The sequence below is a fragment of the Camelus dromedarius genome, chromosome 12 (assembly GCF_036321535.1).
Source record: "Camelus dromedarius isolate mCamDro1 chromosome 12, mCamDro1.pat, whole genome shotgun sequence".
NCBI lineage: Eukaryota > Metazoa > Chordata > Mammalia > Artiodactyla > Camelidae > Camelus > Camelus dromedarius.
Window position 1 is genome coordinate 22,918,604 of NC_087447.1, and position 23,343 is coordinate 22,941,946.

At 47.5% G+C, this 23,343-nt stretch overlaps 2 protein-coding genes across 2 annotated transcripts in view; one reads left to right on the forward strand and one right to left on the reverse strand.

Annotated features, from left to right (window-relative positions):
• Positions 1 to 1,943: 1,943 nt before the first annotated feature.
• On the reverse strand, positions 1,944 to 4,498 carry FJX1 (four-jointed box kinase 1). The gene has a single exon (XM_011000590.3). The coding sequence runs from the start codon at positions 4,200 to 4,202 to the stop codon at positions 2,901 to 2,903; it is 1,302 nt and encodes a 433-aa protein (XP_010998892.3). The 5' UTR covers positions 4,203 to 4,498; the 3' UTR covers positions 1,944 to 2,900.
• The window catches only part of PAMR1 (peptidase domain containing associated with muscle regeneration 1), a 148,136-nt gene continuing 128,665 nt past the window's right edge, over positions 3,873 to 23,343 (forward strand). The window contains exons 1-2 of the mRNA XM_031459796.2: positions 3,873 to 3,948; positions 5,620 to 5,720. Of these exons, the coding sequence (XP_031315656.2) occupies positions 5,684 to 5,720 (37 nt within the window). The 5' untranslated portion in view covers positions 3,873 to 3,948; positions 5,620 to 5,683. The remainder of the gene's footprint in view (positions 3,949 to 5,619; positions 5,721 to 23,343) is intronic.

Here is a 23,343-nt window from a genome sequence, read left to right on the forward strand (position 1 = left end):
ATGTTAACTTAAATTCCACAATACTCTGATTGAATCTCCATTTCCTAGATTGGGGAACTAAGCTAAATGATTTGTTGAAAGTAAATAGGGGAGGGACAGAATTCAGAATAGAGTCTGCCTGCAGAACCCATTACTCTTTCCACATCATGCTGCAGCCTGAGAGTTCTTTTTTTTTTTTTTTTTTCCTTCATCTGAAAAGCGATTTGGCCGTAGCAGCATTTACTGACCATGGCAAAACATTAATTGATCTTTCCATGACACAGCCTCCCGGTTATCCACAAGGAATAGCAACAGTTAAACCATCTTCTTTACAATTAAGTCTTGATTTCCTTAACAACTCCACCATGTAATTAAACTTATTTCTCAAACGGGCAGATAAGGTTCACTAAAGAATCAGAGAAGAGCTATTTAAATTGTGCTTAGTTTCTTGCACTGGGTTAACCACGGTCAAGTCTGGGCTTGGAACTGAAGTTTAGGAGGAATGTGGAGAATGCTGCTCGCCCAGAACTTACCAGTGCTGAAGTTATATGGGAGTCCGGGTGTATTTCCTGTGCATCTGTGACACTTCTAACTTAGCCCTGCTCATCCATCTCCACGAATAAGTCGGGTAAACATGCAGATTGCCGACTATTTATTGTTTTCTTGGACCAGCCTCTGTTAACTTGGGCGGCAAATCTCATATAGTTATTAATCATCAGACATGAAAATTGCTTCTTTTTGAAAGGTGTATCTATCAGAGGTTTCACAAAAAGAATGTCTTGAAAAAGATATACTTGCCATTATCATTAGAGTCTGTGGTTGTATTATGAAGATATTTGGCTAACACCACAAAGTTTATGGACCCTATTTTTTTTTTCCTGTTGAGTTGGCTGAACATACGGATGGTGTTAACTAGTTATATTATACGCTGTGTTTTAATGCTCAGCGAAAAGGGAAACCCACGGAGATTTAATACCATCATGAGTCTATAAAACCCTAGGTTTACAAATGCAAGTCAAATAAAAATCTATTAAAAATCTATTAAGTTGCTTTGAGTTAAAGGTCATTAAATAAAAGACGATAACAGATCACTTAAACCCATATATCAAATAAAATGCCAAGATAAAACACCAATGGGTCATTAAAAAAAAAGACACAAACCAAGTCCACCTTCTCTCCCTTATGAGTTAAAAAGGAGTTAAGAAAATCCAAAAGTATTTTCTAAGTTTGAAGTCCCCAGGAAGTAAGAGTCCAAATGCCATATACAAAGTACTACACACTTTCCTGGTCTCACAATGGTTGCTCTGAGGGGACCACGGAATTAGTACTTAGGGGGCGAGGGTGGGGGTGGGGGAGAACAGTACAATCCCTTAAGAGAACTGGATGAAGCCAGATGTTGCAGATTATGATCTCGTGGGTGCAATGGAACTTATGCTGGGAGATTAAAGAGAAGAATTAATTTATGACTTTCTCTACCTGTTTGCAATATGTGCTGAGCTTATTATGTGTACACATTGTGATGCATGGTAATTACAATGCTGAAAATCATGTGCAACACATGACCACTGTAGTTAGGTTTAAAGGGGGGAGCATTTGTCATATTTTAGTCTGCACATCTGGTTCTACCTTATTTGCCAAATGATTAATATAGGCCTATATTACAGTGAAATCCTTTTATATCAAGGTTTTATTTGCCAGGAAATGGAATGCTTTCCTTCCATGTCTCTTTCCACCTTCCCCCACATTCCATGATGAACTTTGAAATTTCCAGCACTAGGGTTTCTTTGAGGGAGCAGGGCAGGGAATCTGCTCTTGCTTTGTTCAATTCTCTAAGTTCCGTGGTCACAACTGAGATACACATGCACCCTTTGTTTTAAAAGCACATCCACAAGGGAGAAATTCTAGCGCTTATTCTAAAACTAGGCAGGGTATCAGATACCTCAAACAGGTAAAACCACAGGAACTAAATTCTAAATTTTAAACTCCCTTTTATTGAAATATAAGTTTGTTTAGTATATTTATACCACACTTTATGCACATATATACATAGAAGGCAAATTCTGTCAAATAAAAAATTTTTCTTAATAAAAAAATTAAAATAAAAACAAAGTAAAGTGCATGAAATTGATTTTTCCCCCTTCTGGTGAACATCATCACTGTCAAAATTTTGGACGCTTGGGAAGGGGGAGGAAGAAGAAATTCATTATTTGAGTCAGTGCATACAGCCGGTCCAGCATTTGTAGCCTTCAGGCCAAAATGACAAGCTGTAAGGAACAAGACAGACAAATTGTCAGGGTCTGCAGGACTCCCCCCCATCCTGTAGGTTCCGCTCCCTTTGTCCTATCGGGAGCGGTTCCCCAGCTCTTAACAGTGATCTCACCATCACAGAGCCGGAACAAAGGGAGAACACAGGAAGGGGGCTCCACCAGCCAATGTCATAGCCCTGCTCAGGGGACCACCAGCGCTGCGTTTGGTAGGAAATTGTAGAATTAGCCCAAAGGCTCAAATAGAAGTTTTCCTTTTTCGGAAAGGGAAGGAGGGGGCCACGGAATGGGATGTATCTCCCACAGAGACGGCCACCGGGGGGCCAAACTCCAGCAGCAGCCAGTTTCTTTGGATGCAAACTCCGTGCTGGCACAGGGAAGAATCCTTTCATAGGCTGGGTGGAGGGAATGTTACACTTCTCGCCTGGGTGAGTGCGTCCTCTCAGAACTTTGAAAGCAAACAGCTTGGGACTGAGAGAAAGGGGCAGGTGGGTGAAGCTGAAGTTTTTAGCCGCCTTCACTCTCGAGTCTCCAGCTGGGCGTTGGCCGGCTGGTCCCAGGCGGTGGTAGAGGCAACGGCCCTTCCCCCATCATTCACTCCCCAGCCAGAGGTCTCTCTCTCTCTCTTTATTCCTCCGGGGGATGCTAAGTCCCTGGTCAGCGGCCGTACTTAGCCTTACAGTGCAAAATGTGCTTGGCGAGGAAGTCCAGGCGGCGCTGTAGCAGCTGAGCGTGGGGCTCGGCGAGCGCAGCCAGCTCCGGGAAGCGAGGCTCGTGGTGCTGGTAGAGGCGCAGTAGCCGGGCGGCCGCGTCCTGGCCGCGGTGCAGCTCCAGGACGCGCCGCGCTGTCCGCTCGCGGAACACGCATACTGACTGCAGCAGCGGCTCGTTATACTTGTCCCACATGCCCGCCACCCGGTAGCCGTGCACCAAGCCCGCCTCGTTGTCCAGAAAAACCAGCGCCCCGCCGGGGCCGCGGTGCAGGTTGCTTGTGGCGCGCTGCATGACCCGCGGGTCCCACTGCAGGCTGAAGAGGTTGCTGACTAGCCGGTCGAAGTTGGCCGTCAGATAGTCGAAGAGGATCAAGTCTGTCCATTGCACCAGGTCCACCAGCTCCGCCTGGCTGCGGTTGGCCAGCTCGCCCCCGGCGGCGCGCAGGGGCCGTAGATGGCCGTCCTCGGAGCGCCAGGGCGCGGGCACCACCACGTCCGTGAGGTTGGGCAGCCAGCGAGTTAGGCTTACCACGCTACCCTCTGTCCAGTGCGCGGCACGAAGCTCCTCCTGCACCTGAGCCCACTGCGCGCCCCGAGCCTCCACCCGGGCTAGTGCCAGGGGCGGCACGTGGCGCTGGAGGCCCAGCAGGCGCGCCAGGTAGTAGGACAGGGCCTCGCCCTGTATCTGCTCAGGGTTGATGCCGTAGCGCACGCAGGCGCGGGTGCCGTCGGCGAAGCGGGCCAGCCGGTTGGAGCTGCGCCCGCAGCCCCCGCGCTCCAGGGCCACCACACGGGCGCCGCGCGCCGCCTCCAGCCACGCCGCCGCCTGGGTCTCGGAGAAGCCCCGGGGCACCTGCTCCTCCAGGCCGCGGCTCCAGAAGACGCCCCCGTGCACCGCGGCGCGTTTCTCCCGTTGTGGCCGTCTGGTTGGCACGTGCCGCATGCGCTCACCCAGAGGCTGCCCGGGCGGGCCGTCTGCACCCGCCGCTAAGGTGAGCAGCGCCCGGAAAGTTTTCAGGGAGCCGCCGCGGGCGTCCCGCGCCAGGGGCGGGAGCAGAGGAAAGCGGGGCGCGGGCTCCTGGTCTCCGCTCCGGGCCGGGCGCCGCGGGAGTCGGTCTTCGGGCGGCCGGGAGGCTGGCGGCTCGGTCCGCGGCGGCAGGAGCCCGCTCCACAGCGCCAGCAGCGAGCCCAGCGCCAGCAGCCAGAGCCCCGCGGTGGCGGCAGCGCCCCGCATCCTCCTGCCCATGCTCCCCCGGTCGCGCCGGTGCCGCCGCCGCTTCAAGCCGAGCCCCGGCGCCCGGGTCCCGGCGGCGAGGCGGGCCCCGCAGCTCGCTGGCTCCGGGGCTCCGGGCGCCTCAGTTCCATCGCGGCCGCGGGGCGCTGCAGGGCTCTGCCCGGCGCTCTGCGCGGCGCTGGGAACTCGCTTCGCTACCGCTTCCCAGCTGCTTTTGTATTTCGCTGTGAGACCCTCCGGCGGGCGCGATTCACAGGCGCCCGGACCACGTGGGAGCGAGGGGGGATCCCCCTCCCCCTCCTCCTCCTCCGCCGCCGCTCCCCACCCCCACTCCCCCGCCCCCTTCCCCCCCTCTTCTCCTTAAAGCGGCGATGGCTCTTCCAAGCGGGAGAAGAGGCCCCACACTCAGTCAGGGGCTTAGGGACCGGGAACAGGAAGCCCGGCTGGCTGCGCCCGCGCGGGGGCGTCGGAGCGGGCGGCACCCAGCGCGCGGGGCGGGAGCGACGCGCCCCTGGTTCTCGTGGGGGTTAGCGGTGTCGCGCAGTCCCTTCTCCTGGGCAGCTCCTGGCCTCCTGCAAAGTTCAGCTTAACCTCCACCAAACTCCCGGAGCCGCCCGGCATGAATTGGGGCGGGTCCCTTTGCCTTCTCCGTTTCCGACGGTGTGATTCACCCTGCCTTATGTAAATCCCTGGGATTCTCTCCGAGCCACAGAGGATGTGACTCCAGCCGGGTTAGAACCGTCTGTAGCAAACAACTTTGAACCGACATCCTCTTTCCCGAGCGCGCTCACCACACTGGTCACTACGGGCTTGTGCGCATTGAGGTTGACAGCTCCGCCTTTCCCGAGGGACTCTGCAAGCTGAGCACCTAGGCAGGCTCCCATACATTCGTTCATCCATTCCACAAAGCGACAGTCCTCGGCCCTGGTCGCAGAGCAGCAAAATCCTCAGATGCGGTCCCTGTGCTCACCGAGCTCACATTCTAGGGAGACCTTCAGGTTGCCGTGAGAGCGTTACAACCCAGGATCCGACCTAGCGCGAGTAGGGGTAACTCAGAGACCATTTTTCTAAAGAAATGATGCTGTTTGTCCATGAGGAAACCGAGGCACAGAGGAGGGATGGGACTTGCTCAAGATCCCAGAGGTAGCAAGTAGAGAAACAAAAATTCAAACTGGGGTCTGCCGGCAGCATGCCACTTGATTTTCCCTCCATCAAGAAAGTTCACTATTTTTATCAAGTTCCCAGCATTTTCATTTTTTCCCTCAGTCATTTAGCAAGACACTTTATTCCCAAAATGTGACTTTCAATTCAACAAATGACTCCCCCCATTGCTTTTGACTTACTAGTTTTAGGGAAGAAGTGGCTGGGAACGGAGTGGAGGAGGAAAAAAAAAGATAAAAAACAAAACATCAACCACATTGTCTTCCAGCCACTTTTGGGTTCACTCTACCAGGAAAGCTCGTGGACAAGCACTGGCTGTCTTCCCTCTCTACATGAGACTGTGTCCCAGATCCAAACCAAGATTCCCAGGTAAGACAGGAGATTGGAGGGTTGAGGGTGGAATCTACCTCTGAAAGCAGGAGTTTGAAATCTGTTTCCTTTTCTGTGTTTCTTTTCTCTTTTTATCGCCCCATCAGATTCACATGGGGGTTTTCAACTGTATCAGCTCATCAGCTGGCGCTGATTATGTTTTGTTCTCCAAAGAATGAATGTTCTAGACACCCTAAGTTTTGTGACCGAGCAGAGGCTTCCAAAGACCACATTGGGGGCCTTCCAGAGCTGACCCAGTATGCCCTCCAGTGTTTCCATATTGGCTGAAGTGTGGGTCATTGTTGAATCTCTTCTGTACCCAACGGTGGCTATATCATGCATTTTTATAGATCTTATCTGATGTTGAGGTTACTATGACTCCCATATGGATACATCAAAACTTTAATTCATTGAGGTACTGTCTTCCTGCTCTGTGGAAGTGGCTTACCTCCATCGTTCCGTAGAGGATAGGGACCGTGTCTTAACAACTTTCTATTCGCCTTACCACCTAACATAGTTATTGCACTAAAAAGGTGCTCGATAAGTTGAATTTAATTTTTTGTCTTTTGGTTTAACTTCTGAGAATTTTTTTTTTTCTTTTTAATGAATTGCTTTCCACTTGGGTAAACTGTAAGCAAGATCTCCACCTTGTGGGCATAAGTAGAATATCATTTAACTAGACATACATTTTCAACAAGTTGGTTAATTAAGTTAAAGTCTGAAAATGTTGCTTGGGTACCATGGACCACACCATGTCCTGGGGATATGGGAAAATCCAAAGTAGTTGGGGTCTCTGTGTTTCTAGCTGTTCTGTTCACAAAAATGTTAAATAACTTTAAAGGGTAATTCACTGTAAATTCTATGAGTCTGTCTTGTCTGTTGTTTTGTAGCTGCCTGGCACAGTGCCTGGCACTTAGTGGGTGTTCAATAACAATTTGGTGAATAAATCATTGGAATGTTAATGCGATAAAGCTCTGCAAATCACATGTATCAAGTCATTTAAAAAAACTGCTTACTGCTAAAAGATACAAAATTAGAACTTTCATTCAAGTAAGGAAGAAGAATACTGGTGAAGGATCCACATAATGTAAGAGAAGGAAGCACGTGACTTTCAGTCTGGGAGGGCTGGCTTCAACCCAGATACTCCAAATCCCAGAATCTTCCAATCACATCACTGGTATTGATGAAGATACTGAAACCTTAAAGCAGTCAGCTAAGATCTTACATCTCAGAAGACAGACTAACTGTATCACAGCCCTTTGCCTGTAGCCACAGGACTGAATTCACTGGGTACCAGAACAGGAAGCACTAGTAGAAACTTGAACAAGTACATTGGAATGCAGTGTTATAGAAAGCGATAGGAATAAAACAGAAACAAACCCAAAGTGGAATGCAGTTTAAATGCATTATTAAAATGATTATTTTAGACAGTGTTTAAAAACACTCCTCTGTTTACCTGTAAGATGAAGATGCTCCCATTCTCTTCCACTTCCAGCCTGAGGACAGCCCCCCACGCCCAGGGCTGAGCCCTGGTGGCTCTTTGGGACAGCACAGTTTCTCACAATGTGTGACCTCAGGCTTGCTTCTCTGGCAGTTGTTTGGGGATGAGGGGAGATGCTGCCCATCTGTCCCTATGTAGCAGCCTATTTGCACCTTGAGAACTTTCTTAACAGTCCTCAGAGCTTCCAATTGCTTCCTTCACACTCTTTCACAGTCCTGTTTGAAGAATGATCTGGCTTATATAACGGTGCCTCCTGCGAAGAGAGAGGAGGTGGAGTTAATGGTTGGACACGGGCAGCAGGTGGAAGTTGGGAGATTCTCTAAGTCTGGTGTTTCCAGTTGCTGGCTCTCTCTTTTCTGGCTAGTTATTCTCCCATCTGTGAGTTTCAGTTTCCACATCTGAGAAATGAGGATGATCAGTCCTACCTACCTCACAGGTTGTTGTGAAGTTCATGTGAGGTATTAATGGTAACCATAACAGCATTAGCAGCAAACACTTACTGAGTGCTTATCATGGGCTTGGTACCGGACTTAAACCCTGCACATAACATTCTCCTTTCACTTTCCCAACAAGTGGTCTTGTCCCCACTTTACAGTTGGGAAGACTGAAGCTTAGCCAGTAATGGACCTGAAGTCGTACAGCAAGTATATGGTAGGGCCAAGATTCCAGAATGAGGGAGGCCAAACCCTTTTCAAGTTGTGAACTACTGGGAAAATGCCAGATATTAGAATGATTGAATTAAATAGAAAGAGGCTCAACTTGGATTAACTTTTGCTTTGAAATATTTTCTGGGGTTGCTACTAAGGGATACAGTTAATTAAGGGCATGAACCCTCAGGCCAGATTGTCAAGGTGTAAAACTTACCACGCGCGTGGCTTTGAATAATTCACTTGATCTCTCTGTGCCTCAGTGTACTCATTTGTAAAACGCAGTAATAAAAGTGCTCTTGGGTATTACTGACACTAGTTATAACAGTTGTATAATATCTGATGATGAATAGTAATTAATTAATAGTAACAAACCTTACAGCTTATTGGGATGGTTAAATCAGTCCCTGTATTTAAAGCTCTTAAAAGACTAAGAGCTCACTATTTTTCTAGTTTAAAAAAATTTTTATTTTTATTGAAGAATAGTTGATTTACAATGTTGTGATAGTTTCAGGTGTAGAGTGATTCAGATTTGTATGTGTGTGTATATATATATATACACACACTTACTTTTCAGATTCTTTTCCATTATAGGTTATTACAAGATATTGAATATAGCTCCCTGTGCTATACAGCAGGTCCTTGTTGTTTATCTATTTTATATAAAGTAGTGTTTATATGTTAATCCCAGACTCCTAATTTTTATTATTCCCTTCCTTCCTGTTCCTCTGCTTCTTTGCCCAGGTAAGGGTCTCCTCCTTTTCCTGTTGCTGTCCTCCACCGAGCCTCCCTTGGGTCTTGAGACACCTAACACAGGTGGCGATCCAGCCTAATGCACCCTCTTCATGCCTCAGATCAGCATCTTCCTTGAAAATGTTGCTCTTTCCCTTTCCTTTGGGGTCAGTCCATCTGGACTAAGATCCCCAGCACAACTCTTGTTGAAAGCCGGAGCCTCCAGCCAGCCTTGAGCAGCTGGCTTCCTGTCACTACTCTGCCTCGTTCAACCCTGACTTTTTCTGGGTCTTCTGAGTTACAAGCCCCTCCCAAATAGAGGCCCCCAAATGCACCCTTTTAGATGCTTCTACAAAATGGAGGAGAGGGAAGGAGCATGTCAGTGAGCAGAGTACAGCATTCCTTGAAACTGGCTATGACACCTGCTTTAGCTGTTACCAGCTGTGTGACTTCAGGTAGCTTTCTGCCCTCTCTAGGCTGCAGTTTCATTATTTGTGTTTCCTTCTTTACTCTGTCTCCCTCTAGGGTACGTTATTTTTCTGCTGGGGAATCATTTTCCTTTTCTTGATGTCTCTCTATTTGACTATGATGTGAATCTCCCAAGAGTTGCTTCACTGATCTCATCCTAACATACCTGGCTGCCAAGGGCGGGTATTGTCATACATCTGGCTCCAGGTAAATCCTGTCGGATAGCTAGAAGGAGGCCAGGAGACATAATAGTCTTTGCCATCAACCTGTCTGCCTGACTGAGTCCCGCTTTTAAGAACACACTGTGTTTCTGGAAAGAAAGTCAAGGTTCACACGAGCCCTTAATTTATGGTGAGACTAACAGTCGTATGATTCTCTTTATTTCATGTAGCTCTCTTTTTGACCTGCTTTTGGAAAAGGTTCCTGTAGCCACGGGTGTTAGAGACGAGAATCTAAAGGTTGGAGCCTTGGTGAATTAATTTAGTCAATTTTAGAGCAGTTGCTGACGCACATCTCAGTCATATATCACCGTACCCTAGTTCCAGGATAGGATGGTAAAAGCTCCAGACTGGACATTTGGGGACACGCATTTTTTTTTCCCTACTATAATTTAGTTCTACTGACATTTATTGTTCAGGCACTAAAGACCAAAGAACTGGGCAGAAAATGATGGCATCAGACTTTCTCTTGTCCTTAACACTTGCGTCAGGAAGCATTGGCTGTCTTCTCTTCACCCTTTCCCTTCCTGTCCTCCTTCTTAGCAGGTCTCCATCCTCCTCGCTGGGCCTGGTGCTGGAGGGGAGGCTGGATCCTGTCTGCGCTAAACCGGTCGCAGTGCCTTCAGTCCCCTTACCAGTGTTGGGTTTAGGCATGGATATATAATACCCTTCTGGCCAATGACTCCTGAAGGGAAGTCCACAGGGAGGTTTTTGTTTAAGACGTCTGTACTGTTACAAAAAGACATAGAAGAGATACAACATTTTTCTCCATGATTCAGGTCTAGAATTGAGGCCATCATCACACAACTGCAAGAGGAACTAAGTGGACACACTGAGGGAGGCAGAATCGAGGGATAGAGGGAACTTGGGTCCTTGATGACATCACCAAGCTCCTGAATGAGTCCACTCTGGACCTGCCCTGCCTCTGGAGTCTGGGTAGGAGTTTTTATTGTTTGTAGCTCGCATGTGATATACCTCTCACACGCAAGCTTGAAAAGCAGAAAGGGGGCAAACGTATAAACAGAACTCCTCCATCACAACTGTGCTGCTGGGAAGGCAGTGTGGGGTGGTCTCTTGGTACGCATGCTCTGCAGCCAGGCTGAGTCTTGCACTTACTAGCTGTGCCTTCTTGGGAAAGTCGCTTAACCTCTCTGGGCCTGTTAACTCATCTGGTAAATGGAGATGATAACTGCACCTGACTCATAACATTATTGTGTGAATGAAATGCACATTAAGCGCTTAGTAAGTGCTCAATAAATATTATCGACTGCTCCAGCTATTATGGAAATAGAAACCGCACGAGAGCCCAGAGGAGGGAGCGACTGATTCAGCTAGGGAAGGTCAGGAAGGCTTCACCAAGGAGGCGGATGTTAGGCTGGGTCTTGAAGGGTAACTGGGGGTTTGCAGGTCAGGATTTGGGGAGGAAGGACATTGGGGTGAGCAGAGACAACAGCATGTGAGCTCCTTCATTCCCACATGTTTCAGGAGCTCAATTTCCTCACCCTTAAAAGCACTTGAACGTGTTGGATTAACTTAATTCTCTTTTGATAAAAGAAACAAATCTCAGGCCCCCTTCCTAGATTGAGATGCGCCAGATGGGAAACTCTCCGCGGCCCCTTCATCGCTCACCTATCATTTGTCACCCAACCCTGGAGAAACTCGCTAGGCAAACATTTGCCACTGAAGGAGGTGACTCTCGTGGGCTTTGTGATTTCTTTGTTCATTGCAGCCCAGAGTCTTTTCCGCTGAGCAATTAGTGATGCTCACTCAGCTTCCCCAGGCCCTGAGCATCTCGTCAGTCAGATAGATGCTGAAGCTTAATTAAGCTTGTGAAGCTTTCTGATTTCCTTAGATGAAAGGTGGCCCATAAGTACCAGGTTTTATTTTGGTGGCTCCTGCCAAGGGTTATTATAAATAGGACTTAGTGCCACGTGGCTGAGCTCTTAGGGTGATAATGTGTCAAGACCAATCGAGGCTGCCGAGAGCAGAGGTATTATCATAATGGTTCCATCATAAGGCGGTGGGTATTAATGGAAGTGGCTGCGGAAAAAAAAAAAAAAAAACCTGCTGCAGGAAGCGAAGCTGGACTGGAGGTGGCTGCAAGTGAAATGCCGGCAGCTCCAGGGATCTCCATCATAATCATTAGCTATATTAGCCTCAGAGCCATTCTTCTGCCATCTCTGCTAGACCGGGCTCGAACTCAAATAAAAAATGGATGCTTTAACGCCAAATGAAAATATATTCCTTTGCTGCTTTTTAAAATCCATTTACATTAAAATGATGGCCAGCAGGTAAGTAATTTATAACTGGGGGCTCACTGCAGTGCAGACGGGTGTCGTCAGAATCGCAGCCTAAATGGGAGACCAAGGGACTTCCAGGCCCGGGAAGAGTCATCATTGTTGGACTGGAAAGGGGCTGGACGAATATGCAAAAACAAGGGGTAACTTAGGAACACTCACTGGTGGGAGATAGAGAAGAGCGAGGAAGTTTCTTTTTACAGCAATGAGGTGGATGTAAAACCAGGTACATGTTCTTCAGGCATGCAGCCCTTGTTAAGAGTGTATTGGCTTTCTGGACTCTGGGTTTTGTTGTCTAAAACCAGTTTTCGGCATCCCACAGGCAGACAATAACATCTATGACAAAGGTGTTACTCCGTTGTTGGCTGAACCTTCCCTGCCCTTTTGAGATCCAGTTAACCTTGACTCAAATTCCTCTTCCATGGCCTGGGAGGGTCCAGAAACTTTCCCTCCATTCCAGAGAGTCCCTGGGGCTTTCCCTCAAGCTTGTCCCTCTGTGTCCACCTCTTACATCCATGCTTGTTACTTTGACTCCAACACATGGCAGCATGAGTGTGAAGTTCAGTGTCTTAACCACTCCCACCCAGATCCACTTGGGCTGAACATAGGAGCTTAGTGACTTTACTGAAGATCTGGAGGGCCCCCCGGGTCGGGGGAGGGGAGGTTACATCACTGTGGGAGGCCTTCGTCCATCTGTCCCTCCTTTCCCTCTCCGTCTCCCCTTTGTGGAGAAGCCGGCCACGTTTCCCTCTTCCTTCATATAACACAGGGCTGCTCCCATTCAGGCCTCCTCAGGATCACAGCTTCTTCCTCAGGCCCACAGACTGTCGCGGTTTCTCTTGTGATCAAGGTGGGAACGGAATTCTGGTGGACAGCACTGAACAATTCCAGGGTACTTTCTACAAGCAAGGCGGTGTGTGAGAGCTTTTCATGCACTCAGCCTTTAAGACCTCTCTCCAGCTCCTGGAGGTGTTATTCCTCCATCTCATTGCTGGGAAAAGCCGAGCATCATGAGAAGTAAGACTTCTCATTGGCCCAGGAGACTTCTGCTAAGTAACAGAAGAGGAATTCCAACTCTGGTCTGCCAAAAGACGGAAGTTATGTTAACTAGAGTGCTGGGAGACCTCCTAGGGCTGGGAAACACATTGGCCAGTTAGCAACAGGTCCTCTTACAATGAAGTCATCTCTCCCTTGGTCCTGGCACATTGTCTTACTCCAGACATGTTGGAAATGGGTACTTACATCTCTCCCCATCTCTGCTGTGTGATTGAGTTCAGCGCATCTCCTGGGAGACCTGTTGTAGCATGGAAAGCTCTCTTATTGGGTGGGATACAGAGATTGGAAAAGAAGAGGGCTGGGTTGGCTGACCTGGTAGTTCTGAGGACAGCTGAGTTAAGCTCGGCAGGGCAAGTTCCCCCTGCTGTAATCTCTCCTCTGGTTTCACCCCTCCCAGGAACTGACTCTGAGTTTGCCTTGGGGGAACAGGGAACTGCCTCTGGGGGGCCAGGCATGTTTGTTGTATACCAGGCACTGTAATTCATTCCTGAATATCTCTGGTTCCTTTTCATTTTACCCAAGGACAAAAGAAAGAAAGAAACTTCAGAGGCCATTTCTTGCCTGCTTGAGTTTAAAGAATGGCTGCATTTTAAGGACAATATGGGCCTGAGGAATAGCAAGAGAAGGGCTGAGGAGTAATGACGGTGATATGTTTCTCTAGCTCCATGCAGGTTGGCTGAGTTCTTTCCCATGCCAGTCTGGTTGGATTTTTACAACAACCTGCTAGGAAGGGGTAGTGGGGCAGGTGTTAGTGACGGTTTCTATTTTAGGAAGGAGAAAACTGAGCTTCAGAGGTTTGTGTGATGAACCCAAGATGCACAGCTAGTTCCTGGCAGACCTGGAACTTGAACACACTTTACCTGACTTCCACATCAGAGCTCTTCTGTGGCATTCATACCTTCTTTGTTTACTTCTACTCATGTCTGCAGACTCTGTCACTACCTCTGATTTTCCACATGGTTATCTGTCTATGTTGAATGTATGTTACAGTGACCACTAAAATGCCAGTAAGGACAGCAGAGAAAGAAGACAATTCTCTCAAAGTTGGAATATTTAAAAGCTCCTCTCCTAGTAAATGGTGCTTTCTTTTTCTCTTGTTAGCAGCTATGACAGAAAGGAGGAGGGAAAGAAAAACCGAAAGGGTTTGCGAATAAGGAGAGAGATTATTCTGAAATAGTTTTCTTTGCTTGCCAGTTTCTGTTGGTTAACAAACAGAATTTAATCAGAGGGAGTCAGAGAGAGAAGGGGAGGGGTAATCGCTGATCACTGGATTATTCTCTAAGTGACTTTTGAGGGGAAGGATGATCATCAAATAACTCTGGCAAAAAGGAAATGTTGAGAAACTAAAAGTTTTCTCTTGCTTCTCTGCTCCTGTACATGAGAGATACCCTTGCCCACACAGGGTGAAACCAAGCCAACAGCCCAAAGTAGGATCCTTGACCTTATCCCCTTTCCTCACTGAGAGGGTCATTTAACTGGGGATGGTGACGGATCTGTGTGGCTGTTTAGGCTCGGGGAGGGTGGCTACACTCTGTAGAAATCGTCCTGCCTTGATCTTCTCTTTTGTAAAATGGGATATTAGTGCTTGCCTCATGGGAGTATTGTGAGAGTTAAATGAGAGTACGGATTAAATATATAAGAGTAGGTGAGGGTTCTAATACAGTTTCTGGCATATAGTAGGCACTCAATAAATATTAAAACCCACACACTCAGCCACATAGAAGTGTGTCTGGGAGGACATACTAAGTGGTTAATGGCATTGCTCCTTAGGAAAAGGTCTGTGTGTGGGAGGCACTTTTACCTTGTATCGTATACATTTGGAGCATGGGGGAAGGTATGCTGTGTGAGTGCTGATGGCTTTGTGTGGAGGCTCAAGTTAAAAGTTAAGATCAGACCTAGAGTCATGAAGGATGTGACAATTTGGTACCCGTGACTGTAAAATTTGTAGTCACTACACTTGAATCACTTGAGGGGCCTGTGGTGGCAAGCGACAGAAATGGACCCGCTAAGTCAGGAAGCAGAAATGGATTTATTTTTTTAAACATTTTTTTATTGAGTTATAGTCATTTAACAATGTTGTGTCAAATTCCAGTGTAGAGCACAATTTTTCAGTTATACATGAACATACATATATTCATTGTCACATTTTTTTTTTTTTTTGCTGTGAGCGGAAGTGGAGGAAGGATGCTGGAGTAGTTCCCAGCATCAGTGGAGGAACCAAATATTGGGTGTTGGGAAGTACCAGAACTCAGCAGCACCAGGTGGGGAAGCAGGAGGGCCTTCTCTCAAAGGTGCGGGTATATGGTATCTCATCTCTAGTCACCTCCCGTTCAAGCTTCTATGTTCCCAGGAAAGGAAATCTGATTGGTCCATCTGGGGATGGAAGTTTCCCTCACTGGCCCACCTGGCCTTTGCCACATGACAGGGTGACAGGGCAGGCAGCATATAATGGAGCAGTTCTGTGCTGGACCATCACTCCATGTGTACCTACCCCAACAGTCTGTGCTGTTTGATTTTTGGGAAAATTATAATCTTGCACTACTTTTAAAATGAAAGTGAGGAAACTCTAACAGTAAGTAAAATAAGCAGAGCTGAACTGCAGGATCTCAACAGGATGTGTTTTGTGCGTCTTTTATAAGGAGCCAGTGCAAGTCAAAACCAAGCAGCATCAGGCACCTGGTGATACATCACAGTCACATGTCTGCCCTGGGTCTGAATAAATGTTGATTATGACGGCAAACACACCCACACAGCAATAGCAACACTTGTCTTTTTGACTCTGACCATTAGCAGATCCAAATTTTTCATAAATTTGTCTAAGGCTGCCTCTCAGATTAGGAGGGGAGTTTGAGATCTTTATTAGGGTAAAGAAAAGTGATAGGGCATTTCTGATTTTTCTGTCACTAGCTGTTACGTTATGGTGTTTGGGAGCAGGGAATACAAAGCACACAGAAGGTATGCAGGGTTTATTATGTGTGTGTGAGAGAGAGGGAGAGAGAGAGAGAGAGAGAGAGAGAGCAGTTCATTGCCCTGGGGCATAATGATTTAGCCAGTCCTGTAGCAGGTGAGCTCAAATCCAGACTGCATTTTCTGTGCTGACCATCTGTGTCTCCCAGGAAAGAGGAGAGCAGCCATGGGCCCCGAGAGGCTGAGGAAAAAGGGAGAAGCAGGGAGTACGGCCAGTTCGGGAGGGGCTGGGGGAATGCTTTGTGTCCTCACAGGGCCTCCTGGCAACACCAGCACCACAGAGGCCCGGCTTGGCTGCCTCCCTTCCTCTCAGCCTCATAAGCATCCTTCCCAGTGTCAGTAAATCTTCTCTTTGGCCACCTACCCCTTCTTTGTGACTTTTTTCCATTCTCTGAGGATGTTGCTGGGGGAGATCATCAGAAACTACTTATTGGAAGGCAGAAGCCTTCATCTCGAACAAACGGGGAGCTGACAATGGTTACCATTTACCGACTCGCTACAGGCCAGGGAGCTCACACATCCTCACCGACTCAGGTGTGTTTTATACCCCCCTTCACAGACGAGGAAACCAAGTTCAGAGGGCTTAAGTATGTCGCTCAGTTTGGTACAGCTCGTAAATGGTAGAGCTGGATTCAAACCTGGGCCAGTGTGTCTCCAGGTCACCTGGTCCTGATGTCCCCTCCATACTGGAAAGCCAGCTCAAAAGGGCCCAGACCTGGCAGCTCTGCCACCACTACTGGCTATTCTGGAACCCGTGACAGAACAGTTAATCAGTCTTAGTCTGTGTTAGAATATTTGTTCCCAAAGCCAGCACTGTCATAATATAATTTTGAGCCAAGGCTTTGAGTCAGTCTACTCTTTTGGGCACTGTTGGGAGACCAAGGCCCCACGACCGGCCAGGAGTGCAACCCGGCCGTGTTGGAGCCGCTGTATCTAAGACGCCCAGGGAAGGCTTTTCTTCTCTCGGCGCCTTCAGACGCTGGGTGTTGTAACCTCGAAAGTTGCTGGAACAGGACCATAAGACTGAATAGTTTTATTGGCATTAAAAATATTGTGAATTTTGTGCTAACTGCCTCTGGCCATAACTGGAATAAAAATGACATCGTTTTAGACAATACCAGGCACTAATTAAACCAGTGGAGAACAAAACAACAGAAATACAGCAGCGACAAAAATGGGAGTTGTGGGCTTCGGAATACTCCCCCAGAAGGCAGTTGAATTTAAATTTCCATTATTTAGAGTGAATGTAGCCCTCAGGAATCACGGAGGGCTGGTTTTTTATGTGATTTCAGGGCATTCCCTCTCTTGCAGGGTAGTAACTTTGATACAGCTATAGTGTGCTTTGTTGAAAAAAACATATAAAATATATGTATAACTGGGAAAGAATCCAGGAGGACGTAGCTAACTGTTATCAATAGGTTACCTTGGGGAAAAGAAATTTGAAGAAAAAGGACTTTCTTCTTTGCCTTTAAAAAACTTTTATATATTCCTGGTGTGTTTAAATTCATTATACTCAGCACATATTTTTGAACAGATGGGAATGATCAAGGGATCACTTTAGAGTGAAAGATTCATGCTTCATGGCACCAGATTATCAAAAGGCAGATTAGATAGGTGACCATTAAGAAGCTACCCCAGTGGCAGCAACATGGGTGGACTTGGAGATTAATATTTTAAGTGAAGTAAAACCAGAAAGAGAAAGAAAAATACCAAATGATAGCACTAATATGTGGAATCTAAAAAAAAAAAGAAGAAAGAAAAAAAGGATACTAATAAACTCATCTACAAAACAGAAACAGACTCACAGACATAGTAAACAATCTTATGGTTACCAGGAGGATGGGGTGGGAAGGGATAAATTTAGGAGTTTGAGAATATATATTAAAATAGACAAAAAACAAATTTCTTCTGTATAGCACAGGGAACTCTTCAATACTTGTAATAACCTTTATGGAAAAGAATATGAAAATGAAAAAAAATATATATGACTGGGATGTTGTGCTGTATACCAGAAATTGACACATTGTAACTGATTATATTTCAATTTAAAAAAAAAAAAGAAGCTGCCCAGGACCAGGAGTTAAGATGAGAAGGGTCTGAGCTGGGATGGGAGCAGTGGAGATAGAAAGGAAGGGAGAGGGACTTGAGCATCATTTAAGGCCAGGAGCCAGGAGGTGATGCTTAATTTTACGTGTCAACCCAATTGGGCTAATGCATGCCCCCAGATAGCTGGCAAAACATGATTTCTGGGTGTGTCTGTGAGGGTGTTTCTGGAAGAGATTAGCATTCGAATGGATAGACTGAGTAAAGAAGATCCCGCTCACCAAAGCAGGTGGGCAAACTGCTGGCTTGAGTGGGAACATCCTTCTCCTGCCCTGGAACATTGGTGCTCCTGGTTCTTGGACTTCGGACTCGGATGGGGGCCTACACCATTGGCCCCCTGGTTCTCAGGCCTTTGGACTCTGAATTACACCACTGGCTTTCCTGGTTCTCCGGTTTGCAGATGGCAGATCGTGGGACTTCTCAGCCTGCTACCTGTGTGAACCAATTCCTGTAATAATTATGTATTTCTATCTATCCATCCATCCATCTATCTATCTATCTGTCTTTATCTATATCTCCTATTGGTTCTGTTTCTCCTGAGAACCCTGACTAATACACAGGGTTATTACCTGAATTGGCTAAAAGCTTGCAAAGTGGTACTGTTTGGAGGAGGATGGAGCCTAGATATTGGTGCTGAGCTGTGGAGGGACCCAAGGGGCTAGAAGTCTAATTCTTAGTGCACGAGTAGGTGGGTGGGTGGATGGACAAATGAATGAGTTCCCTCATAGATACTCCTTGCTTCAGGTTTAGGATTAACTTCTTTAAAAGCCTACTTATGTCATGAGGTTAGGTAGTGGTTTCTCATCCTTTTCCCCTGACCTCAGCTACTCTTCCCCGAGCCAGGGAGGGTTAAGATCTTTCTAAGATCTGGACCATTTCTGGATGCCTCATGGGGTCATTTAGGTCTTTTCATGTTCTAACTGTGAGAACCCACTCCGCCTTCCAAAATAGCTTAGACAATAAAGAAGATTGATTTAAATCACGTGTAATTGGTGGGGGGGGGTCTGATGAGTTGGTTTGATTTGGGGGCTCACCAGTGTCATCAATCACCTGGTCCAGTCTTTCAAGCTTTCTGTTCTGCATTTCATACAACTTCAGCCTAGCTTCCACATGGCGGCAAAACGGATGCAGCAGCTCCAGGCTTTACCTTCACGCTACCTAGAAGGAGATAGGAAAAGTTTTTGTCCCCTGAAGTTCCTTGAATAATTTTCCCTCAAATCTCACGGACTCAAATTGGGTCTTTACTGAGTCCCTTTGGCTCTAGAGTGCTGGTTGGCTTATTGGCTTAGGTGACCTTTGTCAATCACAGTTATAAGGGTGGTGGTGTCAGTCCACCTCCCCCCACCCGTACGACCACTGCACAAAGAGAGAGGGGAGGAAGGGGTGTTAGGGAACCATCAAGTTCTAGTTTGGGATATTAGAGCAGGAATGGCCTGTGATGGTGGGTTGTGTGGGGAGTGGTAGATGGAAGAGGAAAATGGCTAAAGGAGGGTTGTGGATTATCCAAACTGAGCAGCAGGGTTGTGAGTGTGGACGTGTGGTCCACTGGAGAGCAGCACCGCTGAGGCTGTGGGTCAGGGGCTGTTGAGAGAATACTGAGGCTGCCTGAGAACTGGGCACGAAGAATTGAGGTCCTGGGGTGCTGGACAAGGGGCTTCCTGGGCCTCGCTGGGCTCTGAGGGAGCGGGTCAATGAGGAGATGCCCTCTTCCAAAGGCTGCGCTGGCATGAACAGGAGGCGGGCGAGTGGCACCCCATGACAGCAGCATGGGGCGGGGTCCCCAGGCAGCATGTGGAGGGAGGGCCCTGAATCTGGAGCAGCTGTGGAGTTCATTTCCACAGAGCACTTGGAGTGAACAGCATGGGGGCCGTGCTCCACCACCACTGTGGTGAGCATTTCTACTTCTATTTGTTTAAAGTAGTGAGAAGCAGTAGCAGAAATGGAAACAGGAGACCGAGTGATTCGGGACTCCCTCCGGCTTGAAAGTAGCAGTTTGGTGAACGTCCTTTTCGGACTCTCTCAGCCGGGGGATGGGAAGCCTCAAGAGTTGTGAAGACTAGGATTCCTTCCAATCTGGTGTAAGGGAGCTTAAGCAGGATCCAATTTCTTTGAGGTTCCTTGTGTAGCACGAGCATGGAGCAGTCCATACATACAGAACTGTAAAATTACACACACACACACTTTATGTACGTGATTTATCTGAGCCTCACAGCCCCCTCCAAGGTGGTCATCGCTGTCTGGCAGGGGAGGAGAGCCCAGCTTGGAGGTATTAAGTCTGTGGCCTGAGGTCCAGAGCTAGAGTGGGATAGAGCTGGTTTTTGAACCTGGCATCCACCCCGCTACGCCATTTACCTTCCTTAGAGAACTTAATTTGGCCAGTTAACCCCTCCTTCCCCATGAAACCTTGTGCTTCAGGGATATGACCTCACCCTCACCTTCAGGGGAGAAGCTGTTTTTCCCCCTTGACCTAGTTCTGACCATTGGAAGTCTGCTGGTGGGATTTTGAGAGTTTTCTCACTTTTAGAGGAGAGCTATAGGAATAGTTTCCGTCTTCTTCCTCCAGATGTGACAACATCTGGATGAGACATTTGGAACTGTTGCATAGCCACTTGCTACCACTCTGAAGACTCTGCCAGTACTCAAGATGGCAGAGCTGAGATGGAGAGAATCTGGGTCCTTGATGGTGGGGTGTCATTAAATAATCCATCATGGGAGCCTCCAGCAGCAGATACTGCTGGCTGCCTTCCTAGTGTCTATTCTTCTGTTCTTCCTTAGAAACAGATAGTCTGTATTGATGGATGTACCAATGTACCCAGATAGAAAACCACATTTTCCAGACTCCCTTATCAATACAGATCGCTGATGAAATGTTAAAAGTGGCCCTTTCCCTTGCCCCTCTTTACTTTCCTACTTCCTGGGATGTGGACGTGATGGCTAGAGTGCGGTAGCCATTATGTGATCCTGAAGCTAACTTGATCACGTGCTAAAGATGGCAGTGCAGAAAGGGTGGGTCCCTGCTAACTGTGGAGGGGCCATACTAGCTTTTGACTGTTTATCTCTGGGCTTCTTTTATGTGAGAAAAGTATAAACCTCTATTATATATAAGCCACTGTTCCTTGTGTTTTCTGTTATATTCAGCTGAGTCTAATCCCAGCTGAGAAATTGATGTATTTCTGAATTTTCTGCTGGGTGAGAATTAATTTCCTTAATGTCTAAACTGTTTGGAGTTGAGGTAGCTCTTGTGTGCCATAAGTTGCATCCTAACTGTTTACTCTTCAAGACCCACGCTGTTAACATCTGTACTGCATAGTCACCCATTACACGGGGCCGTGTTCTTCAATCGTCCGTTATTTGTGGGGTGAGAGGTCCTAATGTTAGGATCCCCACCACTTTCTACATATATTTCCTGCCTCTGAGTCCCATCTTCGGGCAATAAATAACTTCCAGAAAGCCCAAACAGAAAGCAAATGTTCCTGCTAGCTGCTCCAGGGGTGATACAGCACTGGTGGGGAATCCAAGTGGTTTCTTTGGCTCTGACCTCAGACTGTCAGAGGAATACCTCCCACCTGAGCAGGGTCTGGCTTTCAAAGGCCCCCTGTTTATTCCTCCATCACCCCTACTGCCTGTTCCTCCTCAGTTCCTCTGCCTGGGCCGTGTGGTCTGCCTCCCACACGAATCCTCAGGGAGAGGAGCTTTTAATAACTGGCGAGGTAACTATTGACTCAGGTTTTGTTTGTTTGCCACTAAGTTCACATTTAATAAATGCAGGATTCTTGGCTTAATAGGCTGGTCATTGTGTATTATCAAAGTGGCAGATTAATTATTCAAAGCTGTGCTTGAGACAGAGCAGAGATGTAACCAAGGTGGCCCCTCTTGTTCCTAATTCACGGTGACCGCTGCATTTCTGGCCAGTCAGTGTTTATTTAAAGTATAATAGCTATCTTGTTAAACTCAAGTCTGTTAAATCGAAAGGGAAGTCAGGAATTTGTACTGGAGGGGAGGGGAGGGTTTAGTCAGTCTGTGCTGAGAGCATCCCAAACTACCCGCTTCATTACTCCCATCCCATCTCACTGAGAGGTTGCCCAAGCCAGCTTGTAAAGCATGGCTGGATTAATAATCGTTAGTTATCCAGGGACAGAACCACCGACAATCCTCAGCTCAAGATGCTTTCCCTGGAATGTAAACCTGTAATGTAATGATAATAATGACAGTTACCAGTTAGCAGTGCCTGTTCTCTGCCACATGCCTGAGATCCACAGTCTCCAATTCTCACAGCAACCCCAATTTATAGATGAGGAAATTGAGACCTAGAAGGGTTAAATAATCTGCCCAAGGTCACACCTCTGTTAACTGGCAGAGCTGGGATTCAGACTCGGGTTATTTGTGTTCTAATGTCCGTCCTCACCTGCTGAGAAGACTCTGAGGCCTTGAACATATGTGTTTGTGTCCCAGCAGAAGAGGTCTGCCCTTGCCTCTTGGCTCGGAACCTGATTACCAGAACCATCTGGTTTACCTCTCACCTACTCTCATTCCCCGGCTCAGCCCCCTGACTTGCTCCACCTTTGCATGAGCATGCGCACTGGCCTTCTTCTGCTCCTTCAGGGCCTCTCTGCGGCTGATGTGAGGGAAGGCCGTCCTGACCTACCCTTGCATATTGCTCCCGTTTCCATCCCTATGTGCAGGACTTCAGGGTTTGTCATCACACTCCAATGAGAAGGAAATAAATTCCCAAGGAGAAAATATTTTTAATGCATTTTCTTCATCTGGATTCTCTGAGTTTTCCCCTGCCCTGCTTTATGAGCCCATCCTTTGGCTTAGAGCTAAGACCCAGCCACCCTCAGTGGCGGGAGCATAAAGCATGAACAGCTGACTGCCTGGGAACTTCAGTACAGCTCACAAGTTAGGTTCTGAGATGCCTGGTTGGACCCATGGCATGTTGTTGCTGAGCAACCAGGCCACATGGTTCTAACCAAGGAAGTAGTACAAGGACACTCTGTTCAGTTTCTACTGACGGGAGTCGCGCCATTTGTTTCATTCATTTGTTCACTCCATAAATATGTGTTGTTTGTCTTCCTTGTGTCAGGCACTAATGCAAAGCATGGGGTCTTTGACTTCACGTGAGATAGTCTTGGAATCCCAACAGCAGGACAGAAGAAGGAGCACTAACTGTACAGAGAATTAGTGGATCTGGGTTTGGGTTAGGATGACCAGCCCTCCCAGTTTGCCTGGGACTTTCCCAGGTTTAGCACTAAAGGCCTGCACCCTGGATAAGCCCTCAGCACCTGTGGATGGTTGGTTGCCCTTGTTTGAGTGCCAGTTCTGCCAATTGTGTGCCGGACAGAATTCCATTGCTGTGAGGACAGCAGTGAACAAAACTCAGTCTCTGTGTTCAAGGGGCCCCCTTTCGGTGGTAGTAGATAATACAAGCAAAAGCGAATAAGATAATATAAGGCATGTCTGAGAAGATGAAACAGGTACTGTGATGTAGGTTGACTGCATGGTGGGAGGGGCTGCTTTAGGTAGGGAAGGTCAGAGAAGGCCTCAGTGGCAGGTGACAGTGAACAGATATCTCAGTGAGAAGAAAGAGGCAGCCATGCACAGATCTTGGGGGAAAGATTTCTGAGCAGAAGGATC